General features: G+C 42.1%; 1 protein-coding gene across 2 annotated transcripts in view; it reads right to left on the bottom strand.

Annotated features, from left to right (window-relative positions):
* Nucleotides 1-20,859, bottom strand: part of Mettl16 (methyltransferase like 16) — a 37,664-nt gene extending 16,805 nt beyond the window's left edge. The window contains exons 1-5 of one of the 2 annotated variants that reach the window (XM_040749134.1): nt 20,707-20,859; nt 17,897-18,024; nt 7,906-8,105; nt 5,273-5,413; nt 739-854 (exon numbers count right to left, since the gene is read on the bottom strand). In XM_040749134.1, the coding sequence (XP_040605068.1) occupies nt 739-854; nt 5,273-5,413; nt 7,906-8,105; nt 17,897-18,024 (585 nt within the window). In that variant the 5' untranslated portion in view covers nt 20,707-20,859. The remainder of the gene's footprint in view (nt 1-738; nt 855-5,272; nt 5,414-7,905; nt 8,106-17,896; nt 18,025-20,706) is intronic. The other variant, XM_040749133.1, reaches the window with a different exon arrangement.
* Nucleotides 20,860-21,154: the final 295 nt, after the last annotated feature.

Here is a 21,154-nt window from a genome sequence, read left to right as displayed (position 1 = left end):
TCCTGCCTCAGTCTCCCACACATCAGTTCATTTTATCCAATTTTTTTCAATATCTAAAAGCAAGTACATTTTTTCACTATTGAGTCATTTATTCACTACCAAATGGCAAAAACTGCAACCTACCTTGGCTCAATTTTTAAAAACTCAAAGTATGAGACGGCTCAGAGGTTGAGAAAACAGGATGTTCTTCCGTAGGATGTGTGTCCAATCCCAGCACCTACACGGTGGCTCACAACCACACAACCCAGGGGCTAGCCTCTGAAGGCACGAGGCACCCATATGGTGCACAAACATTCATAAAGGAAAAAACTCATATACATAAAATAAATAATAAATCTACATTTAGAAACGGTTTTAAGTTCAAGGGTTAGGAAAGAAAGAGCTCTCTCTTCACTCTCTTCTCCCCCTAAGTATTGTTTAACCACAATCAAACAACTCTACGAAAAGACAGCAGAGGGCCAGCCAGAGCCAAGGGGAAGAAGGTAGAAACAAAAGCCTCAGCCCTTATGATACTGTAAACTCACTGATCAAACTCTTCCTGAAGCCTAAATAACTGGGGTTTTCACAGCTACATAAATTACCTTTTTTAACTGTCAAGTCCATCTGTACTGGGCTCATAAATCTCAAACCAAACAGCATTATGAATTATACTAACTCTAAAGAAAAACTGCCTTTTGTTTTTATTTCTGAAAATTAGGTAAAATCACTAAGTGTTCTATAACTTTAAAGATGTGTTACCTGGGCTTCCAACTCATTAGCAAAAAAGGGAGGATTGCACATGCAGAAGTCATAGATTATCTCAGACTCTTCTTTAAGTGCATCCATTAGGAGTGTCTTCTGTGGCACTTTTACCACTAGGGGAGAAAACAGGGACTGTTAGTTACTATTTATTTTGTAATGACTTTAAAAATAAGTGCACAAAATACACAACTGAGGAAGAAAATAAAGACAAGCATGTGCATATAAATTCCTTCACAGCACTCCCAGTAAGGGACAGAACTGCAGAAATGGAGAATTAAGCAGACACATTGATCCTAGCAACATTCCCCTTACCGTACGTGTTAACAATAGTAGGAAGTGTTATTTCTTTTATAAAGAGGCATAGTAAAATGTGCTTAATAAAAGAAAAGGTTTCCCCCCCCCTGGAACAAACCCTATCCTTTTGAAAATTCTCAGTTTTCTGTAATGTTCATTTCTCACAATTCTGTTATGTTCATTTTGCTAAAACTAAACTAATTATAATTTTAAAATTAATCATAAGGACCTAGAGAATGGTTAAGAACATTCATTTCCTCTCCAGGACCCACATTCCATTCCCTGCACCCACATGGTAGTTGATAATCACCTGGAACTCCAGTTCCAAAGGAACCAACACCTTCTGACATCTGAAGGCACCGGGCACGCATGTGGTACACAGATACATGTAGCAAAACACTTTTTCACAAAAAATAAATCTTCAAAAAATTGAAAGCTATGTCACAATATAATGGTCAGAAAATGTAAATGATCACAAGGAGGAGTTGGCCTAGTTCCAGCAAATGTCTACATAGGTAGGCTATCCAGTGAGACCCTGTCTCAAAAGAGGAATGTAGGGCAGGGGTGGGAGGGAGCGACTAGAAAAATAGCTTGGTAGTTAAAAGCACTGGCTGCTTTTCTCCAGGACGGGGTTCTATTCCCAGCACCCACATGTTGGTGCACCGCTGTCTTTAACTCCAGTTTCAGGAAATCTGCCCCCGTCTTCCAGTCTCCTTGGGCACCAGGCATGCATGTGGTGCAAAGGCATATATGCGGGTTAAATATCCATACAAAGACAATATTTTCAATTAAAAGTTTAAAAATATGTATTGCTGACTCACTATAACTTATCTAAATGAAATGTATTTTCTTTATGGCACATACAAACACACTTCAGCACTGTTTAGTGGTCAACTGAAATGTTGAAGTCCCTAAAAAACAGCATAAAAATGCACTCAACGAATGCAGCACTAAAAAGCAAAAGCTATACCTGTTCATAACAAAACCACCACCAGGACAGACTACAACCCTGCTAACCTCAGCCGGAAGCACAAACCGGGAACTCACCCATCCCTACAGCGAAGAGAGGACCCACTCCTGCGAGTTCTCTGACCTTACCCACTCACACTCCCAGTCTCAGCTGAGTCCATCCTTCCTAACACACGAATGAAACCATGAAAGGAAAAAACACAACAAAAACAAGCCAAAAAGACTTTCAAATTTTGGCTATTAACAAACCAGTTCTAAAGTTTAGGTAGCGATCGTGGCTGCACTCCCTACTCAGAAGACTGAGGCAGGACTGAGAGAGAAAGGGAACTACCTTTCATTAGCATACTGGGCAGGTATAATAAATCTGCTCAAGCGTGGTTCAAAATCATCATTAGTGCTAATGAGTCCTTGAAATTTCTATGTGCTTTTATAGTACTGCTGGTTGAACCTCAAAAGTATGAGACAAGTGCTGTGCCAATGCAATAAATCCTCAGCTCCTTTTGAAATGTCTTATTTTGGGGCAGATTCTCACTAAGTGTACAGACTGGTCTTGAACTTGCTTTGTAGACCAGGTGAACCTTCAATTTGAGATCCTCATTCCTCAGTCTCCCAAGTAGCTAAGATAACCAGTGCTATCAAGCCTACCTTAAATTTACAGTGTATATACTCCTCCTGATGTTCATTTCCCAGCAAGCAACCCAAGAGGCCAGGACTCTCCCTAGCTGCTCTGAGCAAAAGGACTAGGACTTAGTACCAGCCATCCCAAACAGTGCTCCACAGATGCATTAAGAAACTATAAAACTATCATAAGAGGCCAGGTAGTGGCAGCACACGCCTTTAATCCTAGCACTCAAGAAGCAGAAGCAGGAGGATCTCTGTGAGTTCTAGGCCAGTCTGGTCTACAAAGCTACACAGAGAAACCCTGTCTCAAAAAAACAAAACAAAAAAAGAAAACTACTGTTAAGTGGTTGCCTCAGCTCTGAAGGCACAGCCATAGACAGAGCTGTTTGAAACAGTTATATTATATTAGACTTGCCCTGTGTCATCACCAGTCTTGATGAAATCTAAACCAGAGGTTGTTTAGCACTCACATCCCCCTTTGCCTGAGACTTCTTGTTTTGTTGGCTTTTCAAGACAGGGTTTCTTTCTCTGTCCAACAGTCCTGGCTATCCTGGAACTCCCTCTATAGACCCGGCTGGCCTCAAACTAAAGAGATCTGCCTGCCTCCACCTACCAAGTGCTAGGATTAAAGGTATGAGCCACCACTGCCCAGCACCTGAGAAATTTTTATGTGATTCCAGGTGTACAGGTCTATAAAACAAATATATAAGTAGGCATGATAGTCCAGATCTATATTTCTGGAGTTCCAGGTCATCTTCAGCCACACAATGATTTTAAGGCCAGACTGGAATACAAAGACACCCTGTCTCAAAAAAAAAAAAAAAAAAACAAATGTAAAGTGGTAGTGGAAGCGTAGCTCAGTTCATAGTGATTGCTTAGCACGCAGAAAGCCAGTATCAATCCCTTATACCATATATAGGGATAGACACCTGTAATCCCAGCATTTGGATAGAAGCAAGATCAGCAAATTCAAGGTCATGCTCGGCTACACAAAGTTCAAGACCAGCCTACACTAAAATAAACAACTCACAGGCACAAAAATCAAACAAGTATAAAGCAACAATTTGGCATAAATATAATTTTTCCATTCATTGACTGTGAAAGGAAATTTGCAGTAGAAATGGATATGCTATGCTTATTCATTTTTATGTAAAAATCTTGGATAAGTATGTGATACTGTGGGTCATAAAACATCTTCAACACTTTTTAAAGGAGATCAACATTTTGATCTTATGACTATAAGTGCTACTTTACAAAAATACATGTTTAGGTATATGTATGTACACTATGTACATGCCTGTTGCCCTCAGAAGCCAGAGACATAAGATCTGAAAACTAAGAGTTAGACAGTTGCCGGGCGTTGGTGGCGCACGCCTTTAATCCCAGCACTCGGGAGGCAGAGGCAGGCAGATCTCTGTGAGTTCGAGGCCAGCCTGGTCTACAAAGTGAGCTCCAGGACAGCTTCCAAAGCCACAGAGAAACCCTGTCTCAAACCCCCCCCCCCAAAAAAAAAGAGTTAGACAGTTTTGAACTACCACCTGAGTGCTAGAAAGAGTAAGCACTCTCAACCCCTAAGCCATCTCTCCAACCTCAACATAGCAAATGGTTTTTGTTTGGTTTGTTTTTCAAAACAAGGTTTCTTTGTGTAGCTCTGGCTGTCCTGGAACTGGCTCTGTAGACCAGGCTGGTCTCTAACTCAGAGATCCGCCTGCCTCTGCCTCCTAAATGTTGGGATTAAAAGTGTGTGCCACCATTGCCCAGCATCAACATAACAAATTTTTAAGAATTATCCACTGGGGAAAAAAATCTACTTAACTAATTAAAAAGAAGGTATGATATTTTGAATGAGAATGGGCCTCCCCCACACATCAAAATTAGGAGATGTGGCCTTGTTGGAGAAGGTGAGTCACTGGAGTGGGCTTTGAGGTTTCAAAAGTCTTAAACCCACCATTGCAACCGTTTTTCAGGATACGTTCTAGCACGATGCCTGCCTGCCTGCCACCATGAAGGTTGTGAAGTCTAACCTTCTGAAACTGTACATCCCAAATAAACCAAAAACTGCCTTGGTTATCAGTTATCACAGCAACAGAACAGGAACCAAGACAGAGGACAAATTCACAAAACAGAAATGAGGATCAACTATACTTACTATATTCCTCCTGAGTTAATTCTGGCATCAAAACCAATTACAATATACCAGATTATTTAAAATGTAGAGTATATACATTTAAGAAAAGAAGACAGGCCGGGCGTTGGTGGCGCACGCCTTTAATCCCAGCACTCGGGAGGCAGAGCCAGGCGGATCTCTGTGAGTTCGAGACCAGCCTGGTCTATAAGAGCTAGTTCCAGGACAGCCTCCAAAGCCACAGAGAAACCATGTCTCGAAAAAACAAACAAACAAACAAACAAAAAAAAACAAACAAAAAAAAAGAAGACAGGTATCGTGGCACTCATCTTGAGGCAGTAGTAGAATCTCTGAGTTCAAGGTCAACCTGGTCTACAAAGTGATTTCCAGGGCAGCCAGAGATACAGAGAGACCCTGTCTCAAAGCAAACAAAAAACCCACAGAAGATAATAAGAAGGCATTTTAAATTAGAGAAGTTTTAATAAACAAAGCTTGAAATACTGCTTATTCAGAAGAACCAACCTTTAATGAGATCAGATAGGTTATTCTGTTCCACATTTTTCTTGGCGTAATTGAAGCACATGTCATCCACTTCTGTTGCCAGGAAATACCAGCCATTTAAGGTTGCTCCAAGTAAGGGATAAATGCAGGACGCCCCAGTACCTAGTAAATAAAAATACAAGCACACCCCACATTTGAGAGGGCAAGGTGAGAACACTAAAACCCTTCAAGTCTCCACAAGTGAGGATATTCTGTGGCTACTGGCCTTGCTCCTCATTTCACTTGCGAGTCTAACCCCCTAAGCACAAACTTCCTAGGGGACAGAAACCTTCCTGCCCTATTCTTACATGCTATGTGTAAAATGAAGTGTGGGCAACTGGAGGCCCAGGAAAACACAGCTTATAAACCTAACGTGGCTAAAGTACTTTATTATAATAAATTTTTATTTGTTTATAAAGTCTTTATGTTCCATACAAAACTCAATTTCCTCAATTCAAAGTATCTGTAAAACACCACAGTAGTATCGTAAAAGAAATCAACATAAGCTGAGCATTGTGGCACACCACACACCTGTGACAGGGATGTGAAGCACAGGCAAGACAACTGTGAGTCTGGGACCCGATCTCAAAGAAAAGGGAGGAAAACAGAGACTATGCAACGAAAAGCAGAAGAATGGTGTGTATGTGCAATTTCCATGGCATCACAAGATCAGGCTCCCTGTGGTGGTATAGAATGTCAGTCACTGACTAGCCCTAGCACACGGTTCAATAGACATAATGAGAAACCAATGCTTCTCGGGGAGAAAAAGAAAATCAGCTTCAGCGGCCAGTATTTATTCCTAAATTTACATGTAGAGCCCCTAAGCCTGGACTGGTCTACTTTCCCACCCCCAAAGCTGCCTATACAACCACTGACAAGTCTTGATCTATTAGATCACATTGAATATACCCAATGGAAGGAAAGCTAGGGTTTCTCCCAATGGCTACAGCCTGGACCAGCTGCTCCAGGGCTGTTTTCCCCTGACCACAAACTGATTCCACTGTGGCTCTGCAGGGTCTGGAGGTGCTCCAATCCCAGAGAAGCCCACTCATCCTTCACTTTCTCATGGCCTATTCTTAGCAGGCTGCGAAACAGATCAAATTAATGGCTGCAACCCTTAACCTCTTTGTCAGCCACAGTTATTGTCTCCTGGCCCTGGTGCTGTTAGGCAGGCAAACACCTCCTTGGGGACTGGGGAGGTGGAAAAAGGGAAGAGGATACCCAGCTCCTCAAGAGTCAATTGTTTAGGCCTGGGCATTATGGAGAGTTGGAGTCATTTAGAATGCTTTAATTTTGTCTCAAAGGGGGGAAAAAATGCAAGTAAAGACCTATCATCCCTTTACCCTCCTGAAATTGTTTTTCAACCCTGAAGACCAAACGCTTGCATCCTGACATTCTGATATCCTCAGACACCAAAGGACATTTTAAGTGGGTAATAATCTTTATAATGATAAATAAAAATGGAAAGCATAGTCATAGAATTAGATCAAACCGATGGAGTCTGGGAGAAGAATTTATATAGAACCCTAATTAGTAAGAATATGATTTCAGCAAGCATTGCCCCTTGTGAAGAGCTAAAATCCATTAACCTCATGTATCCCCAAGTGCTACTTCAGAGGGTTTGGGGCATAATTGAAATGCAATTAGCACCAAATAGGCTATAGTCCCTTTTCCCCCACTTCCTCCCTAGTTATGGACTCACTGCATAACCCAGACAAGTGTTGGCCTGGAACTTGCTATCCTGCCTGCCACTGTCGCAACCGAAGTGCTGAGATCACAAGTACCTGCCACCACACTTTTCAAGTCAAGTTTTTAGCTGCCCAGGACCCATCAGCCATCTTCCACCATGACTATAAAAAAAGAACTTCAAATGAACTCCATAAGTTCTCCAGTACTTAGCTCCCATGAAGTACTTAGAATCTGAATGTTAAAAGAATACCTTCATCCAACAACTTCACTAGACCTTGGGAGTTTAACTACTTTGCAGTCTAGTAGCAAATAAAAATATTAGCCAAGCATTATGACCAAGAAAGTAACTTTTCGTAAGTTGCAATGTCAAAGAAAGCAGGCTTGAATTGACAAGTATAGTATAAACGGGAACAGAATGAAGATGGGAGAAGTTTGAGGCACAGCAAATAACATATACAAAGGCCTGAGGGTCTAAAAGACTGTGGAAAACAAAAGAAAAAAGGTTCAGCACCCAAGAAGCAGAGGCAGGAGGCAGGAGGATCTCTAAGTTTGAAGCCAACCTCCAGGACAACCAGAGTGAAACAGAGAAGCCCTGTCTGAAAAAACTAAATAAAATAATAATAATAATAATAATAAAGAATTATTTAGTAACAGAGTAGACAAAGCCCAATAAACACAAACTTAAGGTGGAAATTTGAAAGCTAGGTAGACAAGGATCTCTCTCCTTCCACACTTCTCTTAGCCCCTTGTTCCTTAACTGATAAGGACATCACTTCTCAAGAGAAACCAAACACAGAAATGTCCATGTGGAACAAATAAAAGCTGCTTTCACAACAATTACTAGAAGAGCTTAGAAACAGTCTGACAATGCAAAACCTATGAAACGTACTTTTAGCCCCTAAAAGAAGTAAGAACCATAAACTTACCTATGTCAATTCCTCTTCGGAGAGTGCTTTTGTCAGAGGCCTGGTGACCAATCAGATCTTCTACCCAGTGAATATAGTTGAGTCTTAAGGGAACTGTAGGAATTAGTCTCTCTAAAGGAATATCAATAGAAAGTCCAAAGTCTTCTCTTAGGAGAGTACAAGTCAGAGCTCTGACTGCTTCAGGGTCTTTGAAATTAAGACTGAGGAGTAGAGAAAAAGACAGACTGATTAGTGTGTACCACTGTGCTGCACTGCTCCTTCGCCCTATCAAACAGCTACACTAGGGGCCCAATGTCTATTTGGATTTCCTAACATTCAACATTCACACAACAGCGGACACACAGGGGTGCTTAACACCTTCAGAGCCTATGGATAGGGGTAGTTATCCACCAGAATTGTTGCATCCACACATATAGCACAGCACAGGGGTTAAAAGTGCCTCTGTTCCAATTTCGGTCTGTTTCCTGTCTTAGCTGGATAAGCCATGTGCCTAACTGACACTTCTCTTGCCTGCTAAGGGTACAGTACCAACATCAGTGCCATAAGACAGTCTCTGAAAGAACAAAGCTCTTGATGCTAAGTGTTTTACAAGTGCTGGCAATTTTTTTCCCATCTCTAACATCATTGGCCCTAACACAATTCTTCAAAACCTCACTCAAAAATTGGGGGGGGCATAAAAATGTAGCCAGGAGGTTGGTGGCACACACATTTAGTCCCAACACTCAGGAGGCAGAGGCAGGCAGATAGATTCTGTGCCTGGTCTACAGGGTGAGTTCCAGAGCAGCCAGGGCTACACAAAGAAATCCGTCTTGAAAAACCAAAAAAGAAGTTTAGTTAACAGCCAGGTGTTATCTCCCCACTTGGGGAGGCAGAAGCAGGCAGATCTATTAGTTCTGAGGCCAGCCTCTTCTTCACCCAGGGTTCCAGAGAATAGTCAGGGTACATAAAACCAAAGTCAAACCCCCAAGAACTAATACTAAACCAAATATTGTATTTTACTCCTGTGGAACCAATCAAGTTAATAAAAGGGTGGGCTAACTCCATCTTCTTCAGTGGCAGAAATAAAAGTCAATCTTAGACATTGAAGAAATCCATACTCAAGTAAGACACTAAATATATTCATATCCTACTCCAATACACTGGCTGATGTAATATCTCATCATACTATGTGTAAATCTTACATTTTCAAACGTAAAATTTTAGAAATTAACAAAAAAAACCCTAATAACCTAGAAACACTTTCTAAAACAAAATTTGAAAGTGTTTTCTCAAGTGTGTAGCCAGTAATTTAATTACTGCCTTGCAACTTCTCAATGTTATTCTGCAGTGGAGCTGTGAAAATCCAGGATTGAAAATCCAGGGAATTTACTAGGAATAGCTTTCAAAATAACAATTCAGGGAAAGAAATATGAACTAACCAAATGGCACAAGGTCTTTATACCTGTGGGCAATAACAAATCATTCACGGCTCAGCAGCCACTCAGGGACCATGTTCTGAAAGAGCACTGTGCCAGATGGCCACTACTCTTCCAGGTTGGCCCTGAACCTGGAGTTCAAACCTCAGGGAATGAATGCTCCTCTCTGCTTTTCAGGCAGGGAGATTACAGGAATACACCACTGACCAGGCATTTACAAGGACATTAGGTGAACAACCTGAGGTCACTGTGGTGGTTTGAAAGAAAATGGCCACCGAAGGGAGTGGCACTATTAGGAGGTTTGATAGAGTAGGTGTGATCTTGTTGGAAGAAGTGTGTCACTGTGGGTGTGGACTTGAGGTTTCCATTGCTCAAGTTTTGCTCAGATCATTTCTGTTGCCTGTAAGATGTAGGACTCTCAGCTACTTCTCCAGCATCATGTCTACGTACATGCCACTACATCCCACCATGATGACAATGGATGGAATCTGCAATGTAAGTGAGCCCCAACTTAATGTTTTCCTTTATAACAGTTGCAATGGTCATGGTGTCTCTTCACAGCAATAGAAATCCTAACTAAAACAGTCATCATGTTTTCATAGCAAGCATTTTACTGACAGAGCAATCTTCTCAATCTTCAACTTTTTTCTTTTATACATGCAATATTGCCCTTATATTATCTAGGAATGATGCATTTCTGTAATTTTTTTTCATTAAGTGGTCTAGAAGATGTAATTAATCCCAGCAATCAGGAGACAGAGGCAGCCATTTCTGTGAATTCAAGGCCAACCTTGTCTGCAGAGCAAGTTCTAGGACAGCCGGGGAGTGATATAGCCTAACCCTGTCTCAAAAAAAAAAAAAAAATGCTAGGTATAGCATAGTGATGTATGTCTTTAATCTCAGCACTCAGGAGACAGAGACATGCAGATTATCTGTGAGTTTGAGGGCAGCCTGGTCTACAATTTGAGTTCCAGGACGGACGGACAGACAAGACAGAAACACACACACACATACACCATAATCACCACCAGTAGCAACAATCAAAGAGAAAGAAACCAGGCGGGCAGCAGCAGTGCACGCCTTTAGTCCCAGCACGCGGGAGGCAGAGGCAGGCAGATCTCTGTGAGTTTGAGACCAGCCTTGCCAAAAAGCGAGTTTCAAGACAAGCACCAAAGCTATACAGAGAAACCCTGACACGAATTTAAAAAAAAAAAAAAAGAATAAGAATAAGAGAGAGCATGAATTTGAGAGCAAGGGGTGCATAGGAAAGCAAAAGAGGAAAGGGTGAAATGAGAAACGATATAATTATACATAATTTCAAAAATTTAAAGTTATTGAAAAGTGCCTCCCTATCTCTCTTTGAAGACCCCCCACTCACACTACAAATATGCAGGGTTAGGAGTATAGTTCAGTGGTACAGTGTTTACCTAGTGTGCACAGGAACCCTGGGTTTGAGTCTCAGTTGTACAAAACTAAAGTCTATGGTCAGGCATGCAAGCATATACCTGCAATCTCAACAAAATAAGAGGCAGAAGCAGGGAGGGCAGAAGCAGGGAGGGCTGGAGAGATGGCTCAGGGGCTAAGAGCACTGCCTGCTCTTCCAGAGGTCCTGAGTTCAATTCCCAGCAACCACATGGTGGCTCACAACCCTCCACAATGAGATTTGGTGCCCTCTTCTGGCCTGCAGACATACATGGAAGTAGGATGTTGTATTCATAATAAATAAATAAACCTTAAAAAAAAAAGAGGCAGGAACAGAAAGATCTTGCAAGTTCAAGGCCATCCATGTCTACACAGTGAATGCCAAGCAGCCAGAGTACATACAGATCAAGACTCTCTAAAGCAAGACCCCTCAAACACACAAACATACTCTCTCATTCTAATAAGCTATAGCACATGATTTATTAATGAGGAACTATAACCTGTCACCAAAAAAAACAAACAAACAAAAAAAAAAAAACACTGCATACGAAGCAAAGGAAAGACCAGTGAAGGGAATAAACAGAAACCTATGAAAACTGATTCTTAGATTTTATTAACAAAATTGACTATTCATTGCTTTAGTCCTAAGGCAGACATTACTCTAAGAGTTGGAAATCCTTTGCAGGACAAAGTCTAGTCACCCAACTTCACTACTTAAATATCTAGGTCACATTAGCACCCTGGGACACTGAAAATCCTGAAAACAGGCAAGATCTTTTTTATTCTCGTTTCTAGGAACTAAAATTATCTCTCACGTGAACATTAGCATTTCTTCATTCCATCAGTCCTTGTTGTTTATTAACACAGGCAGCTTCACAAAACAGCCTATTGTCAACAGAATGACTACCACTCTGCTACAAATGAACACTTTATTTGTATCATCACTAGAGATGAGTTTTAGAATATGCACTTCCACTATTCAAGGATGACCTAACAGTCATTCTAATACTGCCAAAGCTGAACTTCAAGTGTGTCAATAAACACCAAAGCCTGTCAGCCTTGTTGCAACACTGGCACACTGGCCCATGTTACCAGATCATCAATGAGATACTAATGATACTAGTCACTGAGTATAACCAACCTTTAGTGTTGGTCTTTGGTTTAAAAACAAACCAGTTAAAAACGTCACACTGTGTTAAACATCAACTGACAGAGCTCACACAAACAGTAGGCTGTTGCTATGGAGTTGGATACTATGAAAAAGCAAAACCTAAAATTAAATTATAATTATCTAGTACAATTTTAACAAAGCAGTAACAGGTACAGGAAAGAACAGAGACATCATCACATCCTCAATACTGGTCATCTCAGCCCTATTAGGCTTCATAACAGGGATATCTAACCTTAATCAAATGTTTATAATATGCTAATCATTATGTATACATTATCACTAACCTTTATGACAGCCATGCAAAACTATATCCTTTTACCCCCTTTTAGATGAGGAGACTCAATCTCTGTAAAACTAGAAAATTACCTAAAACCTTGGTTGCCAAACGTCACCTTTAAGACTGCTATTTGGACCTGAAAAGATGGCTTAGCCACTAAGTGCACTTGCAGTTCTTCCAAAGGACCTGGGTTCAATTCTCAGCACCCACATGACAGCTCACAACCACCTACAATCCCAGTTCCAAGGAATCCAACACCCTCTTCTGGCATCCACAGAAACTGCATGCACAGGCAAAACACCCATACACATAATATAAATTAAACCTTTTCTTTAAAAAGGATTAAAATAATGCCAGGTGGCACACACCTTTAATCCCAACACTCAGGTAGCAGCAGGGTGGTTGGTTCTCTGTGAGTTCAAGGCCAGTATGGTCTACAGAATGAGTTCTAGGAAAGCCAGGGCTACAGAGAAACCCTAACTCCAAAAAACCAAAATAAATACACTATTAAAAAATGAAGTGCCTGTACCAGGTGTGTAACCAGCCTGCAACCCCAGTACTCAGAAGGCTGAGGTAGGAGGATCTCAGTGAATCTGAGACCCCACGGGGCTAGAATGAGTTTCACATCACTTGGAGCTACAGGGATCTTGCCTCAAGAAAATCAAATGCAAGTATGTAGCTCAGTGGTAGAACATTGCCTAGAATGCAAAAGGCCGTAAATTTAATCCCTAGGACTGCAAAAATAAATGAACAAATCAGTGAACAAGTGAATAAAGAAAATAATAACTCAAGAGTCTAAGGAAAGAAGAACAGTTCAAGGTCAGAATGGGCTACACAGCAAGACCCTGCCTCCAAAGAGAGAGGGATCGAGAGAGTAGCAAGCAAACATAAATCTTGGGAGTGGAGAGATAGCTCAATAATTAAAAGTGCATTGCTCTTCCAGAACCTGATTCAGTCCCAGGATCCATACAGGTTGGTTAACAAGCACCTCTAACTCCACCTCCAGATCTGGTATCTTCCAGCCTCCTCAAGCATTACATTCATGTACACAAACCCACAGATACACACACATAACTAAAAAATAAAATAATGGATAGTGGCTCATGCCTTTAATTCTAATACTCAGGAAGCAAAGGCAGGCAGATCCCTGTGGTTTGCGGCCAGCCTGCTCTAGGTCTCTGACACAGGAGAGCTGATCTCCCATCTGTTATACCTACATATGCCATGCTGTAGTCTGATAGTGCTATGCATGAAGCATAATAAATTTTGTGTTCTCTTTCCTGTAAAAATAACATACAGTCCAGCAAGATAGCTCCACAGGGAAGTGTCTGTCACACAAGCCTGATGACCTCAGTTCAATCCTCCACAACCAATGATGGGAGCAGAGGAGGAGTAGCTCTGCTTTTCCAGAAGACCTGAGTTTGGTTCCCAGAAACCACGTGGCAGTTCACAACCATCTATAACTACAGTTCTGGCAGGTCTGAGCCCTGTTTTGGTCTCCACGGGCACCAGGAATACGTGGTGCAGACACACATGCAGGCATACATAAAATAAAAATAAAAATAAACAAAAACTTAAGTCAGTAAAGCTACGCAGTGGTAGTGCATGCCTTTAATCCTAGCACTTGGGAGGGAGAGGCAGGCAGATCTCTGTGAGTTCGAGGACAACCAGGTCTACAGAGCAAGTTCCAGGACAGCTAAGGCTGTTACACAGAAAAACCTGTCTCAAAAAACAAACAAATAAAAAGTTAGTACACATTTAAAAAAAAAAAAAAAAACAGGACATGCAGGACATAACTTGGCCAATCTATATCCATTCACTTTCCTTTAAAAAAGGTTACACATTAGTGTGGCATTGATGCATGTGTGAGCATGCGCGCGCGCGCGCGCGCGCACACACACACACACACACACCACTCTCATCTTTAAAAGAAAATTGCCTTAGCCTGAACTCCCCAACACAGGAGATAGGGTAGAAGCAACAGCCATACAAGCCTGGTGGTCTGAACTAATCCCTAGATGCCACAGTGAAAGTTATTCTCTGACCTCCACATATGCAACACAGCACACAAACACACATTCATATATAAATAAAATTAAGGAAAATGCTAGCAATGGCCATGTCTTCTTTTTTATAGGCATATTTGCTTTCCTCTGTGAAGTTTAATTTTTTTTAATGTGCCCTAGGCATGAAACAGCTTAGGCCACCAAGCCAGGCATCAAACTAGGATGACAAAGAAAGGACTGCCATCTGCCCTGTCCGAGTATAGAACACCATCACCAAAAGGTGTCTCTTTGCTCATTGCCAGGAGGAAGCCCTTTATATCTACTATAAAATAAATACAAGATGGCTCGGTGCATAAAGCCAGGTGCTACCAAGCCTGACGATTTGAATTTGAACCCCAGAACCCACATGCTAAAAAGACAAGACTCCCACAAGTTCTCTGATCTCCAACATGCTGGGACACATGACTAGACTCATGCACAGGCACACACACAAATGAATATAATAAAAACATTTAATTTTTAAAAACTATTTTTGCTTTTTGTGTATGAATGTTTTGCATGAATGCATGACTGTGTATAGTGCCCTCAGAGCCCAGAAGGTATCAGATCATCTGGAATTGGAATTAGACTGTTGTGAGCCAACCAAGTGGGTGCTGGGAACCAAACCTCTGTAAGTGCTCTTCACCACTAGGTAATCTCTCCAGTGCCATAAATAAAATTAAAAACAAAAACCAAAAAGCTAAGCTGGCCATTGGTGGCGTTCATCTTTAATCCCAGCACTTGGAAGGCAGAGGCAGGCGGATCTCTGTGAGTTCAAAGCCAGCCTGTTCTACAGAGCAAATTCCAGGACAGGCTCCAAAGCTACAGAGAAACCCTGTCTCCAAAAATCAAAAAAAAAAAAAAAAGCAGAGGCAGGCGGATCTCTGTGAGTTCGAGGCCGGGCTGGACCGACAGCCTCCAAAACAATACAGAGAAACCCTGTCTCATTAAAAAAAAGAAAAAAAGAAAAAAGAAAAACCAAAAAGCTAACTTTGTAGGCTGGATGTGGTGTCAGGCCAGCCTGGTCTACACAGTGAATTCCAGGACATCCAAAGCTACAAAGAAACCATCTCCAAAACAAAACAAAACAAAAAACAATAATAAAATAAATCCAATTCAAAGTGTATGGTGAATATACATATTTTCATGTGAGACAATAAAACATAAAACACTCCCTGTCAGTCATTACACTGACTTTTAAGAAGCTGCAGCCTGGCACAAAAATGCATGCCTTTAATCCTGGAACACTTGCTGCTCTTACAAAGGATTTGGGTTCAGTTCCCAGCACCCACACCACAGCTCACAACCACAAATAACTCCCTCTCCTGATTTTTGCAGGCTCCACAGGCACATGGACATTTACTTACATGAAGGCAAAACACTCATACACATAAAACAAATCTCTCTCTCTCATACAGACACAATCGCTTACCTAGGATGAAGGAATAGCTCAGTGCAGAATGCTTGCTTCACAAGCACGAAATCCTGAATTAAGGCCCTGCATCACAAATTAACCAATCCTCTCCAGGCTCCTCAATATGAAGAATTACATCTATGAATTATTAGAATGCTATATAATGCTTTTAAATCTTTATTTATTTATTAAGTGCATGTGTGTGCATGTGCCATGGTGTGCCTGTAGAGGTCAAAAGATAATCTGCGGGAGTCGATTCTCTCCTTACACTATGTGGAATCCTGGGAAATGAAACTCAGGTCTTCAGGCTTGGTGTCAGGTCCCTTTAACCACCAGTCAACTCTCTGGCCCCTGTATGTTGTATGTTCTTTGTTTCCTTTCCTTTCCTCCTTTCTGTTACACACTACTCTCCTATATCCACATCTGCACACTGCTCTCCAAACCGGCCACATCTACTTCCTATACACTGAATTGTTGCTTCACGTCTCTTTAACCTTCAACAGTCATCCCACCATCACTTTCTTTCAACTTATTTCCCACTGCATATGAAATAGTCTATTCAAGTATTCCCAAGTCCTCAGATCTAATATGCCCAACTAAAAATATCTTCCTAAAATCAGCTCACCCTGTGCTCTGGACTCTTGAAAATGCTACCACCACCTCCTCTGACTACTGGAGGACCTTGGTTTTTCTCTAATTTCCACCATGTAGTGCTAATTGTGCCTAGGAACTTCTCTGAGTTTTATTGCCTTCACCTAGATAGGCAACTAATATACTCAATCTGGGATACTAAAAACATTTTCTAGTTACCTTAATTCTCTCTTTAATCCATTCTCTACAATGTTCTTAGAATGCATTTGTTTATGAAATGGAGAGATGGTTCAGCAGCACTAGCTGTCCTTGCAGAGAACCCAGGTTCAGTTCCCAGCACCCACATGATGGCTCATCATAATCTAAAACTCACCCCAGTTTCAGGGAATCCAATGCCCTTTTCTGACCTTAGGAGGTTCCTATATGCACACAGTGGACATAAACACTAAACTCAGGCACACACGCACACACATAAGATAAGTGAAAACAAAACAGAATATATCTGTTTAAACATAACCTTGAACATATAATTTGCCTGTCTTAAAATACCTGGTCTGGTCTTACATGCCTCTGTAACTTCAGGTATAACACACTTATTTCCTCACATTCTCATATCATTATCATAACTTCTGCCATTATTTTTCAGATAGTTCTCAAATAGCCCAGTATAGCCTCAAATTCATTATGAGACCAAGGCTGCCCTTGAATTGACCCCTGCTTCACAGATGTGCACCTCATCACACTGTTTATTCAGTGCTAGAGATAAAACCCAGGGTTTCCACTCTGCAACAATTAAGCTACATCTCTGACACAAGCTTTAACATTCCTTTTTTCCTTTTTTTAAAGATTTATTTATCAGCAGGCGGTGGGGGCGCACGCCTTTAATCCCAGCACTCGGGAGGCAGAGGCAGGTGGATCTCTCTGAGTTCCAGGCCGGGCTGGACCCACAGCCTCCAAAACAATACAGAGAAACCCTGTCTCGTAAAACCAAAAAAAAAAAAAAAAAAAAAAAAAAAAAAGATTGATTTATTTATCACATTTACAGTGTTCTGACTACATGCCAGAAGAGGGCACCAGACTGAATTGTAGATGGTTATGAGTCACCATGTGGTTGCTGGGAATTGAACTCAGAACCCCTGGAAGACAGTCAGTACTATTAACCTCAGAGCCATCTCTCCAGCCCAAGCTTTAACATTTTTAACATTCTAGTTATTACTTTCCGACTTCACATCAAAACCGATGACTTTTTGTTTTGTTTTGTTTGTTTTTTCAAAACAGGGTTTCTCTGTGTAGACTTGGCTGACCTCAAACTCATAGAGATCTGCCTGTCTCTACATTCCAAGTGCTGGGATTAAAGGCGTATACCACTACTGACCAGCTGTAACAAAACATTTTGCCATTCACTGAGCACTGGATCACAGAGAGGACAGTCCTAGTCTGAGTTACTTTGGTATCTCTGTTGCAGAAGCAGTAAGTTGGCCATGAAGAGACTTTCCTGTGGATAATCAATTTGTCCAAAGTCATATGAGACATTCTATGACATGCACATGGTTAACACTCAGGTCTTCTGCTGGTCCAGCTTGTTTCTCATCATATCAAGTTCACTCAGATCACACTAGAGTGATACATATTAATAACTTTTCATGTGTTACCTACCTTACTCTCCCACTCAGATTTATCTGAATATGCTGCTTAAAATCTGGATATTTGGATGCCAGATATGCAAAATCCGGTGGCTTGTCCTTGTATCTATTTCTTGCATGCATCGATTTGCTTAGAGCCATCTTTAAAGAGAAAGGGAAGAGGGGATACGAGAGAGAGAGAGAGAGAGAGAGAGAGAGAGAGAGAGAGAGAGAGAGAGAGAGAGAGAGAAGATATCAATCAGCATGTTTAGTTTCAAAAGCATTGGTGGGGGCAGGAGTACACACATGCCTATAACACCAGTACTTGAGACGCAGAGGCAGGAGGATCACAGCAAACTTGAGGCCAGTCTGGGCTACAATGTGAAACCCTGCTTCTAATCAAACATACACAGAAAATAATAAAACAAGTAAGCCATGCTCTTTTTAAGCCCAGCTAGCTGCCACCGCAGAGCCCTCAATAAACCTGCTCCTCCCCACCACCAGGGGGATACAGCCTATCATTAGAGTAGGGCCCCAGCATGCTCGGGGCCCTAGGTTCAATCTTCAGAATCACACACAAAAGCAGAAACTCATTACACAGCAGTTTTTACCCCCTAGGAGTCACATGCCCCTTACAGACATCTGGGTAAGAAGGAGCATAAACTGAGGACAGGCCCCAGGCCCAAGAGTACCTAAGGGAAAATTTTTCCCCATGTAATGATGTAGAGCAGCAAAAAGAAAGGCTCTCCCAACCGGGCATTGGAGCACATCTTTAACCCCAGCACTCAGGAGGCAGAGACAGGTGGATCTCTGAGTTCAAGGCCAGCCTGATCTACAAAGCGAGTTCCAGAACAGCCTCCAAAACAATACAGAGAAACCCTGTCTCTAAAAACAAAAAACAAAAACAAAAAAAGAAAGTAAAGAAAAGCACTCCTCTAACAAGTTAACAAGTTCAAGAAATATTGATACAGTAGGACTCTGCAACACGTCAGAAGGCACAGTTAACAGGCATGTACTCTGAACATATGTGACCCAAGATAATTTAATTACAATCTTGGCCAATTCAGTTCACTTTCTACACTATTTAATTGGTCATAACAGATACAGTCAATAAAGTCACTCCTTTGATTAACTTTTGAGGAAAAAAATGTGTTCCACTAGGAATTTAACCCAGTGTCTCACACAAGCTCTACCAACAAGCCGCTACACTCCAGATTACTAACCTCTGGGTTTTTAGCTCCAAGTTAACTGGTGTCGGCGCTTACTTAACACAAGTCCATCTGGCTCAGCTCACTCTGTTCCTGCCACACTGGACTATTCGTCATTTCTCTATCAAACCAGGCACACTCATGCCTTCTGGCTATCTGTACTTGTCTTTTTGTTCTTGTTGCTCCTAGACAAGGTCTCTGGTAGCCCAGGCTGGCTGAGAACTCACTATGTACCCAAGGCTAGTCATGAATTCCTTACTCTCCTAAGTGCTGTGACTCCAGGACCCACCGTCACACTGACCTTGCACTTGCTGCTGTTCAATTGTCATGGGCTGCTCTCCCCCAGAATGTACACACACAGAACACATCCCCATCTTGTTAGGTCTCTGGTCAAATGTCACCTCATTAATACCTTTCCTGAGCTCCTCACTAAAACATTCGGTGACCAGAATACACACTCTATCACCTTCCTAACTTCTGCCTTTTGAATTTACTCACTTGACATTCTATACATGCTTGCTTTAATTGTTAACATTTTCTCTGCAAGTAAACTCCAAAAGGGAAAACATTTGTTCACTGAGGTGCCCCAATACTTAAAACAGGATCTGTAAGAATAGGTACTCAGCGGGGCGTGGTGGCTCAAGCCTTTAATCGCAGCACTTGCAGAGGCAGGTGGATCTCTGGTCTACAGAGCGAGTTCCAGAACAGACTCCAAAGCCACAGAGAAACCCTGTCTTGAAAAACCAAAAAGATAGGTACTCAACTATTTATTGACTGGGAAGTATTATCGCCTGGAGATGTAACTCAAGAGTGACAGAACATTTACCTAGCACGTGCAAAGCACTGCGTTCAGTCATCAACACTATGAAGGGAATGCCTATGAAATATTTTCCACTGTGTAAGTCACTGAACGTAACACTTTCTGAATGGGCAGCCCAGATGAGTCTGAACAACAAAAAATGCTCATCTGAGTGATTCCAAAAGCCAAAGATCTTGAGGGCGGCCTTCTTTCCTCTTTAACACTCCATGCCTCCTTAGTTCCCCTCGACCTTTATTTCTTCAGACACCATTTCTTCTCATGCATAAGCCTGTAACGACTCTGGGGACTGTAGAAATGGACCTCTTTGAGCACTGATTGCTCTCAAAGAACCTGGGTCCGATTCCCAGCACCCACATGGCGGCTCACGACCATTTGCATCAGCATTAGCCTCTGCTGACACTATGCACGTGGTGCGCACATACGTGCAGGCAAAACACCCATAAACACAAAGTAAAAAAGAAAACTTTTTTTAAAGGAACAGCAGATTCAACAGATGCGTCGCACCACGACCCCAACACCTCCGTTTTCTCTCCACGCCCCCCGTTACAAATTTGACTTTTCCTCTAGCTCATCCCTGGCACTTCTCTGGCTCATCCACGCCTTCTTCCCGCCTCGGCGCCTGAAGTGGATCTCTCCTTCAACTCCTCCCACCTACCCACCCTACCGCCAGCATCCGCGCACACACCTGCCGGGGTGCCCGGCTTCAAAACCCAAATTAAGCCCCGGAGGAGCCGAGAACCAGAGTATAAAAGCCGGTGAGCCAATGGTTAAGCGACTCACGAGCGCAACATGGTAAGAGGTTCTTGAAGCTCGTACCTCGTAAGCCAATGTAGCTGCCGGACGGTGCGTGTAGCTGGGGCCTGCACAAGCCCAGGATCCTAACACACGCACACAGCCAAGCTCCTAGAAACGCAGATGCTACGCTCCCTGCGCGCCGCCATCTTGTGAAGCCACTCTGCGCCGTGATTGGACAAGCCACTCTCGCGAGGCCTATGATCTAGCACGAAGAAAAAAGGAACTGTCGTGATACCTGGAGTTTGGGGCGCGTATTCACCAGGATGTGGGGGCGTGGTCGCAAGCCCAGGCATTTTTTGTGATCCTCTGGAGAGGCTCGCTCATCAATCTGCGGGACAGCGAGGCTGGGTTTTTGTTTGTTTGTTTGGTTGGTTGGTTGGTTGTTTTTTTTTTGGTTTTGTTTTGTTATTACGAGGCAGGGTTTCTCTGTGTTGTTTTGGAGGCTGTCAGTCCAGCCCGGCCTGGAACT

The sequence above is a fragment of the Mesocricetus auratus genome, unplaced genomic scaffold (genome assembly GCF_017639785.1).
Source record: "Mesocricetus auratus isolate SY011 unplaced genomic scaffold, BCM_Maur_2.0 Super-Scaffold_100007, whole genome shotgun sequence".
In the NCBI taxonomy this organism is placed as follows: Eukaryota; Metazoa; Chordata; class Mammalia; order Rodentia; family Cricetidae; genus Mesocricetus; species Mesocricetus auratus.
The sequence above is the reverse complement of the archived record's forward strand: the minus strand, read 5'-3'. Positions and strand labels throughout refer to the sequence as shown.